Source organism: Netta rufina (genome assembly GCF_964035555.1).
Source record: "Netta rufina genome assembly, chromosome: 10".
In the NCBI taxonomy this organism is placed as follows: domain Eukaryota; kingdom Metazoa; phylum Chordata; class Aves; order Anseriformes; family Anatidae; genus Netta; species Netta rufina.
Genome location: NC_140133.1, coordinates 13873742 through 13893391, shown reverse-complemented (window position 1 = coordinate 13893391; position 19650 = coordinate 13873742). Strand labels below are relative to the sequence as shown.

Sequence of the window (19650 nt, the reverse complement as noted above, 5' to 3'; positions counted from 1 at the left end):
TCACAGCACCTCTGTCCACACAGCTGACTCAATGCACCTGGACATACGGTGCAATTCTAGAACAGCATCTCTAGAAGAGAACGTGGTAGAGGTTCAATTCTGCTGCATTTCAGTGCACTTGCTCTCCCTATTAAAATGAGTTTATTTTTCATACTATGAGCCAAGTCCTATGATAAAATAAATGTGTTCATTCTTGGCTCTCTAGAGCAACGGGCTTTGGGAAATGGCCATGCTTACAGCATGCATGTGGGTGTTAGAGTCCACTGAGACCATGTTAAATGTTAATTTGAACTTTTGTCCTTTCTATAGAAATCCTTTAAGTAGGGCAATTGCTGTTACTTCCCATCGTGTTAGATACAAGGTCGCTGTGCAACCAGAGGGCATTCCCATTCTGAGGAGCTGGGTTTGCTCCCTGCTCTTTCCTGCCATCAGTCTGTTGTACACAGCCTCCGCTACTTGCTACTGGAGCCGCTCCCTTGCTGTTCTTTCCCACAGCATGTTTTGCCTTGCTGGACTCCTGTCCCACTTTGATTTCTGCTTGCTAGAGCTTGTGCTTTTACAGCAAAGGTATTCTGGTCTCATGCTGGTTTTTTTTCTTTCCCCTTCTCCCCACCCCTTGCAGTGGGAGAATCACAATAAAAGCTTGCAGCTGGAGGCACAGACGTACCAGCGAATCCAGGAAAAAATTCAGGAAAGAGTTATGAACAATTTGGGAACATGGATAGACTGGCAATACCTACAAAATGCTGCAAAACTCCTTGCAAAGGTGGGTAGGTGTGACTTGTTTGGTGAAGAGAAGAGAATCGACACACGAGAATGCTGAATTCACAACACCTAGTGAGAGGAAGGGAATTTGGGGATTATGGCTGTGTGAGACAGTACCTCCAGTCTAGGCCATGAACTAGCCAAAAATTATCTGGAAGTGACCTCTGGAAACTTACACTTTAACTGTACAAATCCTTCCAAGGAAGGTGTAGGAAGTTCCAGCATCAAGTGTCCAGTCATCCTTGTCAGAAGGTAGCTTGCTGTAGTGGCTGTAGACAACTGACTGTGCTGACTTCCAGGTCTGAGCTCTTGTCCTTCTTTTCTCTCCCTCTTCCCCTCTGGCCCCCCACAGTGTCGTTATACCCTGCAGTACACATATCCATATGCCTACTACATGGAGTCTGGTCCCAGAAAGAAACTGGTAAGATGTTTTGCTCTTCTTTTCGCTTACAGCTTTTTGGGGTGTAGCTGGCAGCATGCTGGGATGAGTGACTAGACAGACATCCCTCTTCAATTCCAGAGCTTGAGTGTCTGAAATAATAGTCCTGAGTTTGAGGTAAGGACAGGACAAACATACGTGGTTTTGCAACTTTTCTCCTCACTTTGAGTGGACCAGCAGCTCAGTCCTCTGATGTGTTACATTGTTTTCCCAGGGCAGCACTGCACTTTCACTAACAAGCAATTTATCCAAAATATTTTGAGGCTTGAAGTGTACAATTGTTCCTTGGTAAGACTATGGCAGTGCTGTAGCTAGTATCCAAGCTCTTCCCATAGAACACATCATGTGTGTTCTCTCAGGCTGCGCACAGACGTTCTCGTGGAGCTGACTGTGCCAGTGGAACAAGTTACTGCTCCCAGCAGTGGTTAGCAGTCCCTCAGCTCTGCCTGCAGAGCTGCTCACAAGAGCATTTCCTGACCCACTTACTGGCAGAGTGAGCTGAGTTAGTAGGTATTTGTGGCTTGTAGTGTTTCTAGGCTGACATGGTTAATTTTGAGTGATGCAGGTTGAGGAGTGCTCACACAAGGAACTCCTGGAAGCTAAAGGCAGATCGGGAGGAGGCACAAACCTGCTCTGCCAGCACAGCTGTCAGCAGAACACATTTGTCTGCTCCTCAAGTATAGCTTGTGGAATGAGGCTGCTCCACTAAGCCAGTTTCTTGTTGCTGTCTCTAATTTTGCTGTTTGCAGTTTGAATACCAGCAGGCCCAGCTGGAAGCTGAAATTGAAAATCTCTCATGGAAGGTGGAGCGAGCAGACAGCTATGACAGAGGGGTGAGTGTTCTGCTTGCTTGAGCCTGCTGGCCAGATTTTGTAATGGTCAGGCTTACCACTTCTGCAGGAGAGCTAAGGCAGCTCAGTGAGGTTGCTGAGAGACTAGACCCAGAATCTCACCATTCTTCCTTTAGCCCAGTGGGTGTTGTAAAAATGGAATGCTCACTGCTTTATGGGAGAGGAGGGAGGGCTGCAGTGAGTCCTGGAGAACTGAAGCAGGACCAGCAAAACTGTGGAGGAAGCTGCCTGTGGACCTCTGGTTAAGAGCAGATTCCTTAAGTGCTTGGCTTTTTAGACAGAGCAAGAGCTGGGTAACAGCAGTCAGCCTATGTCAAAAGGAAGCAGGATCTGTAATCTTAGAGTGCACGTGCAGCGTGAAGGTTGGTGTTTATCAGATGAGCTGAGTCCCTAAAAAGAAATGTACTTGTGTCTGGGGAATTCACACTAACTGTTTCTACCTTTTGTTTTACCAGGACTTAGAGAACCAGATGCACATAGCGGAGCAGAGACGAAGGACCCTGCTGAAAGACTTCCATGACACATAAGACAGGAGGAAATGACAAAGTGCAGGGGTGAGAGCAGCAAGTGAAGTGATGGCAGCTTCACCAGGATAAGCAGGCACTGCCTCTGGGAGAACACGGCCAAGGACAAAGCCACCCCTCCCCTTGCAAGTCAGACACATGCAAACACCACATCTTAGTCCAGTTTGTTCTCTTATCTTTCTGTTTCTGTTTCTGCCAGGCTAGAGGCCAGAGTTCAGATTGGCATATTTCCTGGGACATTTCCCTCCTGCCCTTGATGGTTTCAAAAGGGGAGGGAGTTTTTCTCTGAATGGCTGTTAATAGTATTAGATCATTACAATTTATGTAATTTTCAACGGTTGTACAATTATACAGACAAACCTTAGAATAACACACAACCCTTTTTAAAAATAAATTGGCAGTGGAGTGTTTTTCCTTAATCTGCTGGTAAATTTTAATGGGCTTTTCCCTCTCTCCTGCTCCCTTCCTCTGACCCAGAAATCCTCCTAGGCAGGGAAGGAGGCTACAAAATAACTCGGCTATATTTCCTGATGCTCCTTTAGCCAGGACATTGTAGCATTGGCATTGCATGAGGAGAGTGGCTGGTGTTAAGAGTGGCTGCTGCTGTGTCTGACCTGACAGTACCAGCAGTGGCTGTGATTTAGAATGATTACATGCAACGTCTCTTTTCTTGTAAATCAGCTGTGCAAAGTCCTGCTGCTCAAACAAAAGCAAACAGAGGAATTGTAGGGGAGGGAGCAGGTTAACAACGGGGGGATATGCCTTGAGCCAGGTCACATTCTGCATTTGATGAATTTTAGGTCTTCCATGTAGATTTTTTGCTTTCCTTGTTTTTGTGGGGAGGGTGTTGTATTGCCAAAGTGAGTGATGAGGGAATAGTAGCATACAGTTGTTAATCAAAGCTTGGGGCTTTTTCAGGGTGAAACAATCCATGCAACCTGGTAAAGAATACTTGTGCCTGCTGGGTAACATGGTTGAGAAAATTTGATCCCATTCATCAAGGTGAAACTAAAACTCCGCGACGCTATGAGGAGGAACGATTATGTACAACACACTTCCTGGCACTTGTTGGCAATGTGGACAGGCACTTGAACCTAGGTGCACTGCTCGTGCAGAGCCTGCACCAAGCCAGGCAGGAAATTAACTAGCAAAATTAATTTATTTGTATATTAGTATCAATACTTGGTGAGGACTTATCAGAAAATTGGTTGTTAGGAGCATGTGGAGCTTTTCTATTAACATTTTTTCTAATGTAAAATATACACTAAAATAAAAATATGAAAACCTAGTTCATCTTGGTAGGGGTTAACATGAAAAAAAAAAGGTTGCTTGAATGTTGATGCTTGCCTGTTTGCAGTAGGAAGCAGGCCCCGTGTTCAGCTTTCACAGGTGTGTGACCGGCACCAGGAGCGGGGGGGTGTGTGGCCGGTAAGGTGGAGCTGGAGCCTCTGAGTTGAGGACATCGGGGGCTCCTCTTCCATGCTGCATTGCCTTTGATGCGTACTCTGCCAAGTGACGCTGCATAGAAACAACAAAGGTTACACTGAGGGGGTGGGGGGGATGCTGAATTGCTGCGTGTCAGCAGCTGGGGCCGTTCTCATGAACCTGAGCCACGAGGCAAGCTTTGGCAGCAGGTACAACCGGGCGGGTGGGTGGGAATGAGGGATGCTGAGGGAAATACCCGCTCTGGGAGCTAACCCCGTGCCCGCTGCTTGTATCCAGCGGAGGCTTACGAGGGGGAGAGGGCTGCTCCCTCCCCTCCTAGCTAACGGGGCAGGGAACGGCGGCTTCACGGAGCCAAGGGCTGCGACAGGGGGAGGCCGTGCGGCACCTAGCGGGCCCACACGGCCGCGGGGAAGAGCCGGCAGCCCCGGTACCGGCAGGGGGGTGGCAGCAGCAGCAGCAGCAGCAGCACCGTGGCCGTGTCCCCGCCCGCTGACGCAGCAGCCGCCCGGTTACCGCGGCGACGCGCGGGGCCTGGCGGGGCCGGGACGCGCTGATGGCGGCGGCGGCGGCGGCAGGGCCTGAGGGGCCCCCGCTGCCCGGCCCGCCTGGGGGCCGCCCGCGGCCCGTGTGCTCGCGGCCCTATTTCCTCGTGCTGATGGTGTTCGCCCACCTCTACGTGCTCAACGTGCTGGGGCTGCTGCTCTTCGTGCACCTCAGCGCCGGGGACAACGGGGGCTCGCCCGCAGCCCCCCTCATCGCGCCCGTGCCGCCGCCTCCACCGCCGCCCGCCCGCGCCCTGCCGCGTCTGGAGGGCATCAAGGCAAGGCCGGGGGGGGGACACCGGGGATGGGGACGCTGTGGGGACACTGTGGGGACGCCGCCGCTCACCGCCGCTCTCCCCACAGGTCGGCCACACGCAGCGGGTGGAGCTGGTTCCCGGTAGGGCCCACGCCGTGCGCACCCTCAGCCTCAAGCCGCTGCTCTTCGGTGAGTGCCGGCACCGGGCACCGGGCTGGGATCCCTCAGGGGATGGGGCTGTGTGGGGTGGGTACGGGGTGGGCACCTGCCGGGATTTAATGCCGGGATTCGACCCTGGGGTTTGGAAGGTTGCTTGGAAGGTGGATGGTGAGGTTGGCTGTAAGCGTCGTTAAAGGGCTGGTGATTGATTAAAAGGCTGGTGATTGATTAAAGGGTTGGTGGTTGATTAAAAAGCTGGCCCTCCACACATCACACAGTCCCCCCAACCCACCACCCGTTCAAAGATGAGCACTGAAGAGGACCTTGAAGAAGCCCCCGGGTGTTAGGGAGGGATGGGGGCGCGTGAGGTTTTGGCAGTAAATGGTGGTGAAGTGACTTGGTGCTTCAGTGCCGAGGTGAATAATGGCAGTGCTAGACTTGATGTCTTCCACCGTCCTGCTCTAGATTTATCTTTATTTCTGGCTGCCCTGGCGCACACCCACACAACATCCCTATTTCAGATACTTTAAAGCTGCCTTTACCTTTCTGTGATTCTTGCAGTGGCTGGCAAAGTCTCCCTGGTTGATCTCTGTGTTCTAGAAATCCACGAGAATATACAAATTAATTTTTGGGGGTCAAACAATTATTAATTCCCTATTACTACAAAGTCAGGGAAAACCTGTTGTCTCTGAAAAAATGATGCTGAGAGTCTTCTGGGTGCTTTGTCAATGGTACGAGTTCTCCTCTGATTAAAAATTAACTATACACACTGAAAACCTGGCCATCAATCAGATAAGTTTCTTATTACGGTCCTTTAATGCAACAAGTATCTGTAGGAAATACACAGAGTTCTCTTGTCATTTCTACATAGGTGACACTCCTGGTTTGCAAATTTCTAAGTGGATTTCTGAAAGACATTCATTGAATTGACACACACACACACCCCTCAGAAACTGACACACACACACACCCCCCTCAGCATTCACAGGATTGTTCTAAAGCCCAGATTCAGGATCTGGGGTGATCAGGCTGCTTTTCCTGCTCCCGTTTCCACCTTCTCTGCCCTGCTGGTACTGCTTATGTAAAAGAGCTGATCCCGGCCTGCAAGGAAGGAGCTGAAGCTGATAAAGGCCGGCTGGTCCTGGCAGCAGTAATCCCACAGCCTGTGGTGTGTCACTCTGGCACCTCTGTCAGGTTCTGGGGCAGGCTTTGCCCTCTGAGGTTGACATCAGGGAAAGCTCAAGGGACGGCGATGGACAGTCAATGTCTCGGATCCCCCACAAGTCTGTTCCCTTCTCTCCGATAAGAGGCCCTTATTTAGAAACCTTGACTTGCAAGACCGCTCTTATCTCCCAGATGAACCTGCCAGGAGCCAGCCCTGGCTTTAAAAGACTTCCAGAGACTCCTCTATCTATGCAAACACCACCAACCTAAACTAACTTTTAAAAGCTAATTATTGCGTTGCTGCTGTTTAAACGAGCGGAGGTGTGGATTTAACAGGGCAGTGTTAGACGAAACCAGGAGTCCCTGGCAAAGAGAGGCTCCTGAAGTTCTGAGGGTTTCACTTCACAAGAGGTGTTGTGGCGTGCAAGAGCCAATTTAAGGAAATAAGTGGCTGGTTTGCGATCTTTGCTTTTAGCAAAGCCGGCTGTAGTGGACCTGCAGGCAGCGGACAGCTTATTAATGGCTTAATGTGAGCTCTGTGCTCTGGAGCACGGGGCTGGGCACCACCAGGGACCTTGCGGTTTGTTTTTTTAAATGTGGGTAAGGCATCTATCTGCATTGGGCCCGAGTGTATTTCACAGAGCTATGCAAAAGTCCCTGCCCTATTTTTTCTCCCCTCTGGCTACGAGACGTCATTTCTAAAGCTTGTAAGTCAGACCATCTGTGCGCTTCTTAGTTAGGAAACACTAGTAATCAAATAATCCTGTTAATGGAAAACAAATATCAGACAAAGCCTTTTCAACCTTCGGAGCTTTTACTTGTTCTGTTGTGTTTTCAAAATGCAGTCTGTTCGGAGGACGCTGCCCCTGCAGGGACCGCCTGGCAGCCGGTTCTGCGGATTGGGCGGCAGGCTGCAAGGCAAGGCAACGGGGAGGAATAAAAATAGGAAATCTCGCTGCGTTTTCCGCCGGAGCCTCGGGGAATTGAAGTAATCGCTGCACAAATGTCAGGGCGCAGCTGAATTTCAGTGGGAGCGGCGTGAGTGCTAATCTCAGCCCACACCGAATCTGAAGAGGCAATCTCTGCTCGGGCTGCTGGTGTGCTTTACGAGCACAGGGAGGCAATGTGTCTCCACCAAAGCTGCTGGCTCTCTCCACAACTGAGGCTGCCGACTTCTGCACAGGGAAGGACATATTTATCCCCAAAGCTGTTTTCCTCTGTCGTCTCCTTATTTCAGTCCCAAGTTTAATCCAGTGTAGAAAACTTTCCACGGGCAATGCTTTGTTAGGCAGCAGCAATCCGAGTTGTTTTCTCATGAGGGGTTGCTGTGCTCTGCTTTGTGGTCTGTCGTGTCAAGCTATGGCAGTGTTCACTGCTGAAAGTAATTACGGTCTTGGGTGAGAGAGTGATCTGCGGAGAGCTTCGTGGGGCTGGGTGTTGCCCCGTTTTCTGTCTTTTCTGCATGCAGAGGGAAGTGTAACGTTTCTGAGCTGGCAGGGGGAAGATGTGCAAAGAAGGGAGCTTAGGTTGTGCAGAAATACCTGCTGCCAGGCTGGGGCTCACCTCCGAGCCCCAGGCAAAAAGCTGCTGCAAACCAAAGCGGAGCTGTTCCAGCAGCTGAGGTCCCAGCCCTGCTCTGCTCTCTCAAGGCTCTGGTGGTACCTTCAGTAATTCTGCAGTTACCAGAATCTTCTGATCCAAACTGAATTTCTAATGTAAAAAAAGTGTTCCTAGTGGTGCAGAAATCCTCAGCTCGCTCTGCTGTGTGCCTTTCCTGCTCGAGGAGGGCTGTTTCCTTTTACCTGTGCAGATGCCTGTGAATGCTCAAGCAGCGAGCTGAAGGGACAGCCTGAGCTCAGGGGATGAGGTTTGCCTTAATTTTTAAGGGGCCTGGCATTGCCTGGGTGGGTTCCTCTCCCCCCTTAACTTACTTCGGGGTGTTCAAAACTAAAGTATTTGCTCCGTTACATAAAAAGCATCTCTAATCACTCAGGGAAACTTTAGCATCATTTCTGGACAGAAAGTGAGCCCACGCTTGGGCAAGATCAATCTTATCTTAAGTCCTGGATTTGCAGAGCCTTGAGAGAGGAGCGTGTCAGGGCTGTGTCCGTGAGCTCTGTCTCAGTAAAACAGCTCTAGGGATCTGTCAGGGATCTGTGGTGAGGCCCTATCTGCTATGACTGCTTTGAATCACCTAAAAATACTGTGCACCTCCGGAAGACCGACTGCCTGGAAGAGGAGATTTCTAGCCGTAGGAAAGGGAGCGGTTTCTCCTTGGTGAAGTCGAGGTTTTCAGACCTTCCTGGCAGCCTGCTCGGGGCAGCGGTGATGTTTCCACCTCCGCACTGCCTGGTGCAGGTTCCTGTTCTTCTTCTGCCAGGCGTAGGCCTTGTTCACCACCACTTTGTCGCTCTGCACCTCTCCGCTGACGACGAAGACCCCCGCGTGGGTGCCCCTCATGATGTTGTGGGCGCAGGTGGCGTCGATGTCCAGCCACTGCTGGAGCCTGCCTGGGATCTCGGTTCGGAGGAGCGGGCCGTGCTTCAGGACCTCCACCCTGGAGGGGTCCAGGTCAAAGTCCGAGACTGTTGTGGTCGTGTTCTTCCTGAGGATTCGGATTTTCACCGCTGGAGGGGGAAAAAGAGCTGTTAGTTCTGTTCTTGTTTCACAGCTCCTGGCTACTTAATGCACCAACGCGAGGCTTTCTCGCTGTTCTGTGATGTGGGGGCACAGCCATCCGACCCCGTGGAACTGCAGTGAACCTATAAAAGTTCTCAGCTGTGGTTAGCGTCCCCAGTACTGAAGGCTCTTTTCACTCTGCTTTTCTCATGAGTGAAGAAGGCACGGCAGCTCCGCGGCACGGGCAGGAGCCCCGCAGGAAGCAGTGGCACAAGCAAGTGGGTGCAAAAAGTCCTGGGCTCGTGCAAATCACCAGGCTTTTCTCTGAGCTGGGATTTTGGGATGACATGGCTGCCAGCTGCCCAGGAATTTAACTGCTCTTTTACAGGTCTTGTGCCTTAATTCAGAAGAATGTCCTGCAAACTTCAGGCCAGCAAACTGAGCAGATTCAGGTCTGCCACCTGCTTGGGCTGGGAGAGGGAGAGTGGCACTGCTGGGACGATGGTATTGCAGTTTGAAATAGCTAACGTGGAGTTTGTGAAGGGTTTTATGGGCATCGATTTAAATGCTGGTCTCTGAGAAAACCAGTGCAGTGCTTGTATCTAGCAGACAGACTGACAACAAGTCAGAGCCCACAGAAAATAAGCAAGACTTCCCCTTTGGTGCTGCATGGATCTGGCTCGTCCTGCTACTTAACAGGTAAATTGAGAACTGAAAATCTCTGGGATCTGCTGTAAAAGCTGCAGTTCCTCCCAGTCGTGTTTTTGTGGCCAAGCCGCTTTTTGTGCAAGCCACTGCTTGGCTGCTGGAGGCAGTGCCAGCGACTGCGAGGAGGAGGAGGAGGAAGAGGAGGAGGAATAGGGTGCACTCACCAAAGTCGTTGGCGCAGAGGTTTTCCAGGATCTCCCTGGCGCTGCTGGCCTCCTCCAGCTCGCAGTCCTTGCAGCTGGCTCGGGGCACTGCTGCAACAGAAATGTGGTTACACCACCCTTGTCGAACCTTGCTGGAAAAGGCATAAAACAATTCGGCTCGCAGTTTTGAAACAGCGCTTCCTCTGGAGCGACCCAGTCCCCGAGGGACAGCCTGGGCTGCCGGGATGGAAAAGTTAAGCTCTCTTTGCCGTGCCTGGGGCGGGCAGCGCTGGCCGTGCTTTGTTTCAGCTTGCGTTTGCTGCTGCTTGTTGCAGCCGCAGTGAAAGTGCTTAACGATGGCTGCTCCTTGGGATGAGACCGAAAAGCAGTCCGTGTGGCCAGGTTCCACCTAGTGAGGCTGAAATTAGGTGTTTTTTCTCCCATTAGCTTCTGTTCATTCTCTCACCAGTGTTTGTTACTATCTGGGTGCTTTTTGTCCTTTAGCCTTAAAGATGTTTTCTTACGGAGCTCACCTCTGCAGAGGATCGTGCCCCTTTGTGCTGTTTCCTAACATTTAAAGAGGGGGCTTGAAAAAACCTTTCTGCATGTTTGTAGCAGAAACACCAGGGCTGCAGTGTCCCAGCTCGGCTGCAAGCACCCCTCGCCTCCCGGAGGCTGCACACCGCGTGCTCCCGCATCTTTTACCGAGATTTCTCCCCCCTGCCCCGAGCCCCACGGGGTCTGAGGGCACCCAGGTGACCGACAAGCACCTGAGGGGATGAGCTCCAGTCAGCGCTCTGCTCATTCCCTAGTCACAGGGGAGTTCCCCCAGAGAACAAAATTCCCATTTTTATCTTAAATATAGCTTACAGCCAGCACAAACAAGGCACGGGCTCGTGCCCATGGGGAAAAAGAACGAGAAAACCCCTTACTTCTCCTGCTGGAGGAGCTTTCGTCCGTGGAGACCGCCGAGATGCACAGCTCGTGGTCTGCAGGAAACTTGTCGCAGTTGAGGATTTCGGGCCAGGGGTAGCCGTAACAAGCCATGACGGGCGCGCAGCTCCTCTTGACGGTCTCGCACAAGCTGCGGCAGGGGTAGATGAGCCTGGGGAGGGAGGCGGGATGGGATGGGATGGGAGCAGCAACCGGATGGCTCAGCTCAGGGAGCAAACAACAAAAGGCTGGTTTTTGGTAGTTGGATGGGAATTTTATTACCCCCCCACCCCCTCGTGAGTGTTTGTGTTTCACGCTCAGAGGGAAGGTCCCTGCTGGGTGATGCCTTGTCCCCTTGCTGTGCGGGGAAGCACTGCCTGAAAGTGACCACAATGATCGGATTTCACATGTTTTGTCTCGGGAGGCGAGTTCAGTCATGCTGCTGGGGACTCTTAACTGGCTACAGCCGAAATAACTCATAAAAACCTCTTACCTGTCCAAGCAGATCGGGGCAAAGAGGGAGCAGAGGAAAATCCTGGCGTCGGGGTGGCACTCCCTGGCCAGCAAGGGCAGCCAGCTGGAAGACTGCTGGATGACTTCAGGCATGGTCTCGTGCTCCAGCAGGTTGGGGATCCTCATCTCGGAGTAGCCGATGTCGTAGCACAGCGCCATGCCCCGTGGGATGGCCGTGCAGCTCGACGACCTCCTCAGGTAGCTCGCCCGCGTCCCCGGGCAGCCCCAGAGCAGCAGGCGCACCAGGAGGCCCGGCAGCCAGCGGCCTCCCCGCCTCGAGGGCTGCCTGTGCCTGGCCTCCTCCATCCTCGCAGCGGGCTCGGAGCGAGCGGCGCAGCCCGGACTGAGCCGCCGCGGACTGCGGGCTGCCTTTTATAGCCCGCGAGCCACCTCCGTGACGATCCATCCTCATTAAGTGCGGCCCTTTCAGAGCCCTCGTGGGGAAGACAATGCTCCAATTTTCGTTTGCCAGCGGCCCCGATTGTTTAGATTTTAGCAGGGGTTTGGCTTAGATCAGCAGGTGTGGAAATGAGGACAGCCGGGGAGGGGTGAATGACTTGGCCGTGTGTCTCGGGGCCCTCTGTTTGACACCAGCGCGCCAACCCATCCCCTTTCTCTCGCTCCGGGATTAGTCATTATTTCATAAACCCCAATGTTTTCCTCTCTTTTGTGTTGTGTGCTTTTTTTTTTTTGGTAAAAGCAATCAAGTGTTGCTCAAAGTCAATTAGGAGGCATTTGTTTAGCTGGATCTATTGTTGAGCGGGCAGGGAGATAGGATGGTCTCACAGCCAGAAGTTAACTGTTTCGCAGAGCTGAGGAACCAATTTACAGCTGTGGAGGGAGGCTGTTTGCGCTCCCGATTGCCGGCGCTTAGCTGGAAGCCCCCTCACCTTGCAACCTGCCTGGCACAGAGCGCTTCCTGGCTAACACGATTTGTACTCCGTTACGAAATCCTATTACCACCGCTGAAGAGAGGGATTGTCCTTCCTCCGGCACGTAATTAAGATTCCAGAGTCATTATTTTAGCCCAGTTTGAGGAAACTGGAAATACTGGGACCGCCGCTTGCCAGCCTGTACGCTTAGCTCTGACCTGGGGCCGTGCCACCAAGTGGATCCCGGCCGGCAGAAGCATCCCCTGCCCCGAGGACTCTGTGCTGCCAGGGGCAGAAATTGTTTCCTTGGAGGGTGTTACGGATACAGCCGGCTGCATTGTGTTTCTGGGCCTTCGTTTCATTTTCTGCAGGGCGAGTTCTGGTTTGTGCTTTGCAAGAAGCCAACTGCACAGTGACAGTTGGAGCAGATAGGGTTGAGTTAAGGTCATGGAAGTAATTAACTTTTTTTTTTTTTTCCTCTCCCCCTTTGAAGGATTGCTGCTGTGGCTGGGATGTAACCTGTCCTCAGCACACACCTGCAGAAGCTCTGCGGGGCTGCAGTTTAGAGAGCAGGACTCGGTGTCCAGGAGCACTTAAACCTGCCCTGCTTTGATGGCTGTTCTTTCCCTCTTCAAAAGCCTCAGCAGCTGGGCACGAGGCAGCCGTAGCAGTGACAGGAGCCAGGCAGCGACATGTCCCCAGCCGTGTCACCACGGGGACGGGACCTCGCAGTGCTGCACGAGCATATGTGCAGTGCACCGTGCAGCCAGAGATCTCAGCCTCACAGTCATCAGCGGGGGCTTAATTTAAATTCTCTTAATGACAATTTGCTTGGGATCTGAGAACTGCAGGACTGCTGCTGTTGTGCTGCAAAGTAAAGGCAGCGATACCGGGATGCTGCCTGGGTACGGAGCGTGGCATCCGCAGTGTGCAGGGCCTTCTGCTTTAATAACACATTGAAAGATCGTTTTTAGTTGGGGATCAAGGGAACAAATGAGAATAAGTCAGGGAGCTGTCTCCTTGCTGTTTGAGTTTCACAGCAGAGCAGTGTGGCAGGTTCCCCTGAAAGGCATTCGGTTCTTTGCTGAGTGCTGCCTGCTCCGCGTGAGAGCAGGGGGGCCTGAAACCCTGCCCATCACCGCCTCCACTGCAAAGACTTCTGGCCTCCCTTCCTGCAGAGCAGTAGTTCCCAGACTGCGCTCCACACGTAACCTTTGAAGTGATAATATGCAGCGATATGCCCGTGTTTGTTCTCTCCTTTGTGCATTGTGCTGGTCTGCAAGAAACTGAAGGGCTTGACCCCGGGGTCCAAACATTTAGGAACTGCTGCTGTAAAAATACCCGCCCCCGCCCTCCGGTGTGTGGTGTGTGCTGTTTTAGAGCTTTGCAGGTAGAAGGGTGGATGTGTTTGAATGTCCCATCCCCCCGACTTCTTAGGAAGTTTCTAAATTTCCGTTTCTTTTTCTCTTTTGGGTGGCCTGCCACTGGTAAGGGTCCCACTGTAACAGTTCCTCAGTCTCTGTTGCTGCTCACCCTTTTCCTGCAGAAATTCCTGACTTCCTGACAGAGGAGGAATGCAAGCTCATCATCCATCTGGCACAGCTGAAGGGGCTGCAGAAGAGCCAGATCCTACCAACGGATGACTATGAAGAAGCCATGGAAATGATAGAGATCAGCCAGATGGACATTTTCAATCTCCTTGACCACAATCAGGACGGGCAGCTGCAGCTCAAAGAGGTAGAGTGGATTCCTCCTTGCCAGGTATCCTCCTGAAGTGAATTTGTTCTGTTTGTGCAGCCTGTGCCAGAGCTGGCTGTGCCTTCCCACAGCTGACAGGACATCAGCAAAGTCTCCCATATTAATGAGCCCGGGAGAGGGATAACGAGCACCCTGTCCGCAGCTCTTCAGCACCCTTGTCCTGTATGGCAGGGTGCATCCATTTGCTATGACCTAAACTGGAAATAACAGTGCAGATCAGCCGCACGGTGTGTGGCTGCCAGGTGATTCCCACTCGAAGCTTTCTGCAGTGATGTGCTGACGCCTGGCTGACTGATGCTCTGCAGAGGAGAGTCGGCCAGGCCTCGAGCAGGGAAGCTGTAGGGCTGTGTGAGTGCAAGAAACCAGTGCCCGTTGGTTGATCCAGTTCTGAATTTCAGGTGTTGACCCACACCCGCCTGGGGAACGGCAGGTGGATGACTCCCGAAAACATCCGAGAGATGTACACTGCAGTCAAGGCCGATCCTGATGGGAATGGTAAGAGCTCTTCTTCCCTGGCAGGGGAGGGTGGCATCAGTGGATTTGGGGGTCACCTTGGTCAGCTTTTGGTGCTGAACCCCTTCCCTGCTGCCGCCAGCTCTCTGTATCCCAAGAGGCCGCTTCTGCCCCTCCTTCCCCTGGTCTCCCAAGGGCTCCTGCTGGCCCGGACGTGCACTCTAACCTCTGCTGCTCTAATTAGAGTGTCCTCAATTAAGCAACTCTTCATTTCCTAATCAAATTAAGTGAATGCACAGGCTGTGCATGCTCTCTTCCAGTGACCTGGCATTGAGAGCACCAGAGAGGAGCTGCTTTGGAGTTGAAGCAGTACCCGTGTGAATGGCCAAATATCCGGAAGGCACCCCGTGCCCCGGGCTGGTGGCATTCTTGGCAGGGGCAGGAGCGTATGACTGAGTCGTCAGTGGCTTTTCCACCACTGTGGACACGCACAAATGGAAGGTCCTGTTAGAGGGCTCTTGGCAGGACCTCGTTTCCAGAGAGCAGCTTCCCTCCATTGTTGGGCTGGTGCGTGCCACCAAGGGAGCAGGTCACAACCTGGATGTGGCACTGCGTCATCCAAGACCACGTGGAGTAAGGGGAAGCAGGGACAGGGAGATGTGAGCAGGATGCTAGAAACGAGACTGGTGGATGATTTGGTTATGGTGGATGATTTGGTTATGATGAGCAGCACCTGAGGAGCTGCCCTGGGCTGACCTCGGGGGCTGGTCCTTCCTCCTGCCTGCGGGTGCTGCGTGCCCAGGAAGCAGCCCCGGCAGCACGCAGCAGTGTATTTATTACCTGCTTCTGCTGTCTTCCCACAGGCGTGCTGAGTCTGGAGGAGTTCAAGCAGCTGAACATCCGCGATTTCCACAAGTACATGGGAAGCCAGAAAGTGAAGACGAGCGACTCAGTGCGCAACAGCCAGCACACCTGGCTGTACCAGGGCGAGGGGGCGCACCAGGTCATGAGATCCATACGGCAAAGGTAAGGGCTGAGCAGCCGCAGGGCGGTTGGGTTTGTGTAGGTGAAAGGACCACCTGTGCTGGGAGATGCAGTGGCAGACTTGTTAATATTCACACTTCCTAATTGCGTGAAAATCTGGAGTATAAAGAGCGTTGAACGCGGGCATGAAATGGGGAGAGGAGGTTCTCATTAGAACAAGAATTTGTATTGTCCCCTGGAAAAGGAAAAAGAAAAATCAAACCTTTCAGCATATCCATTCACTTTGGGGAACAGCCCTATAAAACCAAGAAGACTTGGCATTATATGAAATAATTCATTCTAATTAGTAAACGAGCTTACTGGGAGAAACTGCCCGTTTCCAATCCTGTCTGGGTGCCAGTAGTTACTGTCATTTGCTTTAGTTACTCATGCATTTCACCGGAGTCTGTCATAGCTGTTCAGAGCTGACTGAATAATAAGCACGACTTTATCTTGAGAAAGCCGAGTTAGTTTGATCATCTGAGTGCATGGATCACAGGGCGTCTCACAGCAGATGGGAGAACCTCTTACCTTTCCCGTCACCTCAGATTCAGTACTGTACTGGGAAGAGTTGAAACCCAGCTCGCAGGCCAAATCGTTTAGCTGTGGTGAGTTTCAGATAATTGGCTGGAGACTCGCTCCTTCTTGCGGTGCTGGTCCTCGCCCAGGACATGGGTGGGTAAAATCTGTCCTCAGGCTTGAAAACGGCCGTTGGCCACTCCTTTTCTTCAGCACATTCCAGAGGGAGAATGGGGTCGCATATTGCCTTAATTAGAGCAGACTGTGGCTGCCACTTTCTCCGTGCCAGCTAGCCGGCGCGCACAGGCGCTGGCGTATTGCATTCACCCTCTTCAGTTTGCCAGCGTTAGAAAGCCCCCGTGGACCCGCAGGCACGCTGCTGAAGGACGCTGTTACAATCCTCCGTGGGACTGTGTGGTGCCTGGAGGGGCTTTGCCATCCCGACTCGGTGTGGCCTTCCCCTTGCGCCCACCCCGAGGGCTTCACCAGTCCAAGTTCTCAGAGCTGTGAGTGTTCTTTGGCAGGTCTCGAGCGGTACCTGCTTGCCTTGGGGATGATCTCAGATGTAAGCAGCGGAAAAAAACCCGAGCCCTCCGTGCCCCTCTGCCCTGGGGGGAGGCTGTTGAAAAGGCAACAGGGAAAGGTGAGTTAGGTGACGAGAATATTCCTAGAGCTAGTCTCTCATTCACTCTCAGCAGGGGCCCTGTGCTTTGCTAACTGTCCCCGAGGTCTGTAGGTGGTGTGCAGGAGTCCCGAGAAGCGATGAGATGGCACATGAAGGCTCCAGGGACACACACAGGAGGGATCTTTCTGAGCGAGCAAGGTCTTCATGAGAGCAGTCCTGCTGGAGATGCACCCTTCGTTTTTGTTTTTTTATTAACCTTGACGAGGAGTTTCTGAGCTGATGCTGATGGTCTAACAGATCTGTAAGGACCTAGTTATCTCTTGGCATGCTTCCTGCAGCCCATCCGTCTCTCCGGTCTTTTGGGGAAGGGGGTTTTCTTTCTCTGGATGTACTCGGTGCTTCGGGAGTAGCAGCTGACCAGACCGAAGTTGCCTTCCCCTCACCTGCTCTGCTCTCCTCTTCCCAGGGTAATGCGCCTCACTCGCTTGCCCCCCGAGATCGTGGAGCACAGCGAGCCCCTGCAGGTTGTGCGGTACGACCAGGGAGGCCACTACCATGCCCACATGGACAGCGGCCCCGTCTTCCCCGAGACTGCCTGCAGTCACACCAAGCTGGTCGCCAATGAAAGCGCTCCCTTTGAGACCTCGTGCCGGTAAGGCCCACATGTCTGGCTGGGGGGGGGACTGCAGAGCTCAGTGAGGCCTTGAAATAAAGCTTTTTGCAATCTGGAACGTTTTAGAGAAGAGGTGTGGAGAGCTGTTCCACCTCGTCTCGCTTGGGACTCCTTGGTGGGGCTCACAACTGAGCTCTGGAGATTGGTGGAAATGCACCCTCACTGCTGTGATTGGGGATTTGCTGTGATTTGGGATTTTCTCTGTTGTCCTTATCTTGTCCTTGGGAAAAAAACTGATGTGAACTGCACGTCTTGTGATGCCTTGGAGGTATGCATGGTGGAGGGCAGGGTGTGGACAGCCCCGTGCAGCTCCACCTGCTGTAGTTGTGTCCCCTGACAGCCACTGTGCTCTGCCTTACAGGTACGTGACGGTGCTGTTCTACCTGAACAATGTGACGGGGGGAGGAGAAACTGTCTTTCCTATAGCTGACAACAGGACGTACGAAGAGATGGTGAGTGAGTCTCTCCTACATGGTACCCCTGGGGATTCTGAGGCCCACTGTGAGCCTCTGGATACAATGCAGCTGCAGAAGGGGTGCATGAGGTTGGTGGACGTTAGCCTTAACAGTCAGAAAATTGGAAAGTTGTGCTCTACATGCAGTGTTTTCGCTCAGAGGCCAAGGGAAGAGGTGCAGGGCTTTGGCAACTGCAGCTCTTCCCCACTGAGGTGCACAAGGGGTGGTCTTCTGACCTTGCTGCTGTAACACAGGTCCTGCTTGCTTGTATCTGGGCAATTTTCCTCAGACAAGGAAAATCTTGATTAATATTTATCTCAGGATAAATCTTTCCAGGTATGCTGTGCTGCTGTCAGGCAGTGCTTTAAGGAATGGGCAGCTGCTCAGAAACAGATCGTGGATCTCCAGGGGGCTGAAATGGGCTGTTGCAAATGGGTTGTGAAAGCCCTGTCAGCCTTGAGCTGTTCCTGCGGGGCATTCAAGCAAAGGGCAGGGTGAAGGCTGGCAGCAGAGGCAACCCAGTCCACGCTTTGTTCCAGTTCTGTTTACGACACCTTCTCTGTTTTGTTGTTGTTTTTTGGCCAGTCTTTGATCCAGAACGACGTTGACCTGCGAGATACTCGGAAGAACTGTGACAAGGGCAATTTGCGAGTGAAACCTCAGCAAGGCACTGCTGTCTTCTGGTACAACTACCTGTCAGATGGAGAAGGTAGGGTTCCCCTTCAAGGCTTGGCTCTTGGGGAGGGCAGGACTGCAGGAGGTGACAGCCGTCTTCTGTGGGTTTTGTGGCAGCTGGGAGCTCAGAAGAGAGCCTAAGGGTGGTAGCTGCCTGCTAGTGGGAACTGTAGGGTCTACTTGTCACCAGCTGGCTAGGAGCTTCCTGACTCTGAAAAGCCTTTGTTTATAGGCAGTAGGTCAGTGGCTCCTGATGTCTTTGGGGGACGGGACTAGCTAGCAAACAAAGACCTTGGCTGCACTAGCCATCGCCAGCTGCCTTCCACCCTGCTGTGTGAGCTGAATCTCCTGCTGGAACTTGGTCTGCAATTCAAAGCGTGTCACTGATGTGGTGTTGCCCACAGGGATGGGGAGGGGAGGCAGACAAAGGCACGGCCATAAGCTCAGCAGCACAGGGAGGCACGGTCCACCCCGCGCGGGGCACTGCCGTGCTTGGGGCCGGCTCCTGCTTTGTAGCTCAGCTGCAGCCCGATGATATATCTCCTTGGGGCTGTCTTTCTCACAAAGTGCAGTGCAGTTTTCCCTGACAGCCAGGCTGGGGGATTAACCTCAGTCTTCTAAGCTGTTTGGTGAGCATGACTCCAGAGCATTTCAACGGTGGGTTTTGAGCACTGGCAGGCAGGAATGTAGCATCCCATGTCTCTTGGGAGCAGCCCAGCTAGAGTTTCCATCTTGAGAAAATCCACAGCGAGGTCACAAGACCGCTGTTTGTCCCGTTGGACAATAATATCAACACCATCACTGCCCTACTAGGAGACCCCTGTTGTATTTTTATGAGTAAATTGTTCCTAAATGGAAAAAGGCTGCAGAAGTCTGCCACAGAAAATCCATGGGATCTCTATAAAGAGAGAGGATTGATTGGAACTGCTGAACCATGATGTGTAATGAGGCCTTGAGCCTCTGGCTTCCACAAACCTTCCAGTGGCAGCACCCTTCTCTTTGATGCCACCCTCCCCTTTGGGGAAAAGTTCAGAAAAATGGCATCTGTGAAGCAGAACGCAAGAGCGCCTTGTGTGGAGTGGAGACACAGGGACAACGGGCATTTTGCACGTGGGGAGCCCACCCTGGAGACCCTCGTGTAGGTGCTAGGATGGGGTTAGGGTGAAGGTGGAGGGGCACCAGGAGGAGCTGCCTGAACAGAGCCAGCTCCTTCCTTGCAGCTCGGTGACCCCTTACAAGCGCTGTGGGTTGGGAGCAGCATGAGTGTGCACCCGTGCTGCCTCCTAACGGCGCGTTGCTCCCGCAGGCTGGGTGGGAGAGCTGGACGACTTCGCCCTGCACGGGGGCTGCCTGGTCACGCAGGGCACCAAGTGGATCGCCAACAACTGGATCAACGTCGACCCCAACCGCAGGCGGCAGCAGCGGTTCCAGCAGGAGATGGAGCGCTACGGGGGGACGGGAGCCGGGGCCGGGAGCCCGGGCGAGTGGACCGTGGACAAAGCCTACGGGGGGGCGCACGTGGAGCTGTAGGCGCG

At 52.9% G+C, this 19650-nt stretch overlaps 3 protein-coding genes across 6 annotated transcripts in view; 2 read left to right on the top strand and 1 right to left on the bottom strand.

The window, feature by feature from the left end:
- ARIH2 (ariadne RBR E3 ubiquitin protein ligase 2) overlaps nt 1-3867 on the top strand; it is a 29701-nt gene extending 25834 nt beyond the window's left edge. For 2 of the 4 annotated variants that reach the window (XM_084292751.1, XM_084292752.1), the window contains 4 exons: nt 623-766; nt 1118-1186; nt 1954-2037; nt 2511-3867. In XM_084292751.1, the coding sequence (XP_084148877.1) occupies nt 623-766; nt 1118-1186; nt 1954-2037; nt 2511-2582 (369 nt within the window). In that variant the 3' untranslated portion in view covers nt 2583-3867. The remainder of the gene's footprint in view (nt 1-622; nt 767-1117; nt 1187-1953; nt 2038-2510) is intronic. The other 2 variants (XM_084292753.1, XM_084292754.1) reach the window with 2 other exon arrangements.
- Nucleotides 3868-4536: 669 nt separating this feature from the next.
- On the top strand, nt 4537-19645 carry P4HTM (prolyl 4-hydroxylase, transmembrane; the record flags this gene model as incomplete). The annotated part of the gene is made up of 9 exons (XM_084292755.1): nt 4537-4845; nt 4931-5012; nt 13481-13671; nt 14091-14187; nt 15009-15171; nt 16779-16964; nt 17347-17437; nt 18026-18149; nt 19422-19645. Exons 1-9 carry the CDS (start codon nt 4579-4581, stop codon nt 19643-19645), a joined length of 1425 nt encoding a protein of 474 aa, XP_084148881.1. The 5' UTR covers nt 4537-4578.
- LOC311213055 (secreted frizzled-related protein 5-like) lies at nt 8439-11368 on the bottom strand (the record flags this gene model as incomplete). The annotated part of the gene is made up of 4 exons (XM_084292878.1): nt 8439-8773; nt 9638-9727; nt 10549-10721; nt 11043-11368. The coding sequence occupies 4 exons, from the start codon at nt 11366-11368 to the stop codon at nt 8439-8441; spliced, it is 924 nt and encodes a 307-aa protein (XP_084149004.1).
- Nucleotides 19646-19650: the final 5 nt, after the last annotated feature.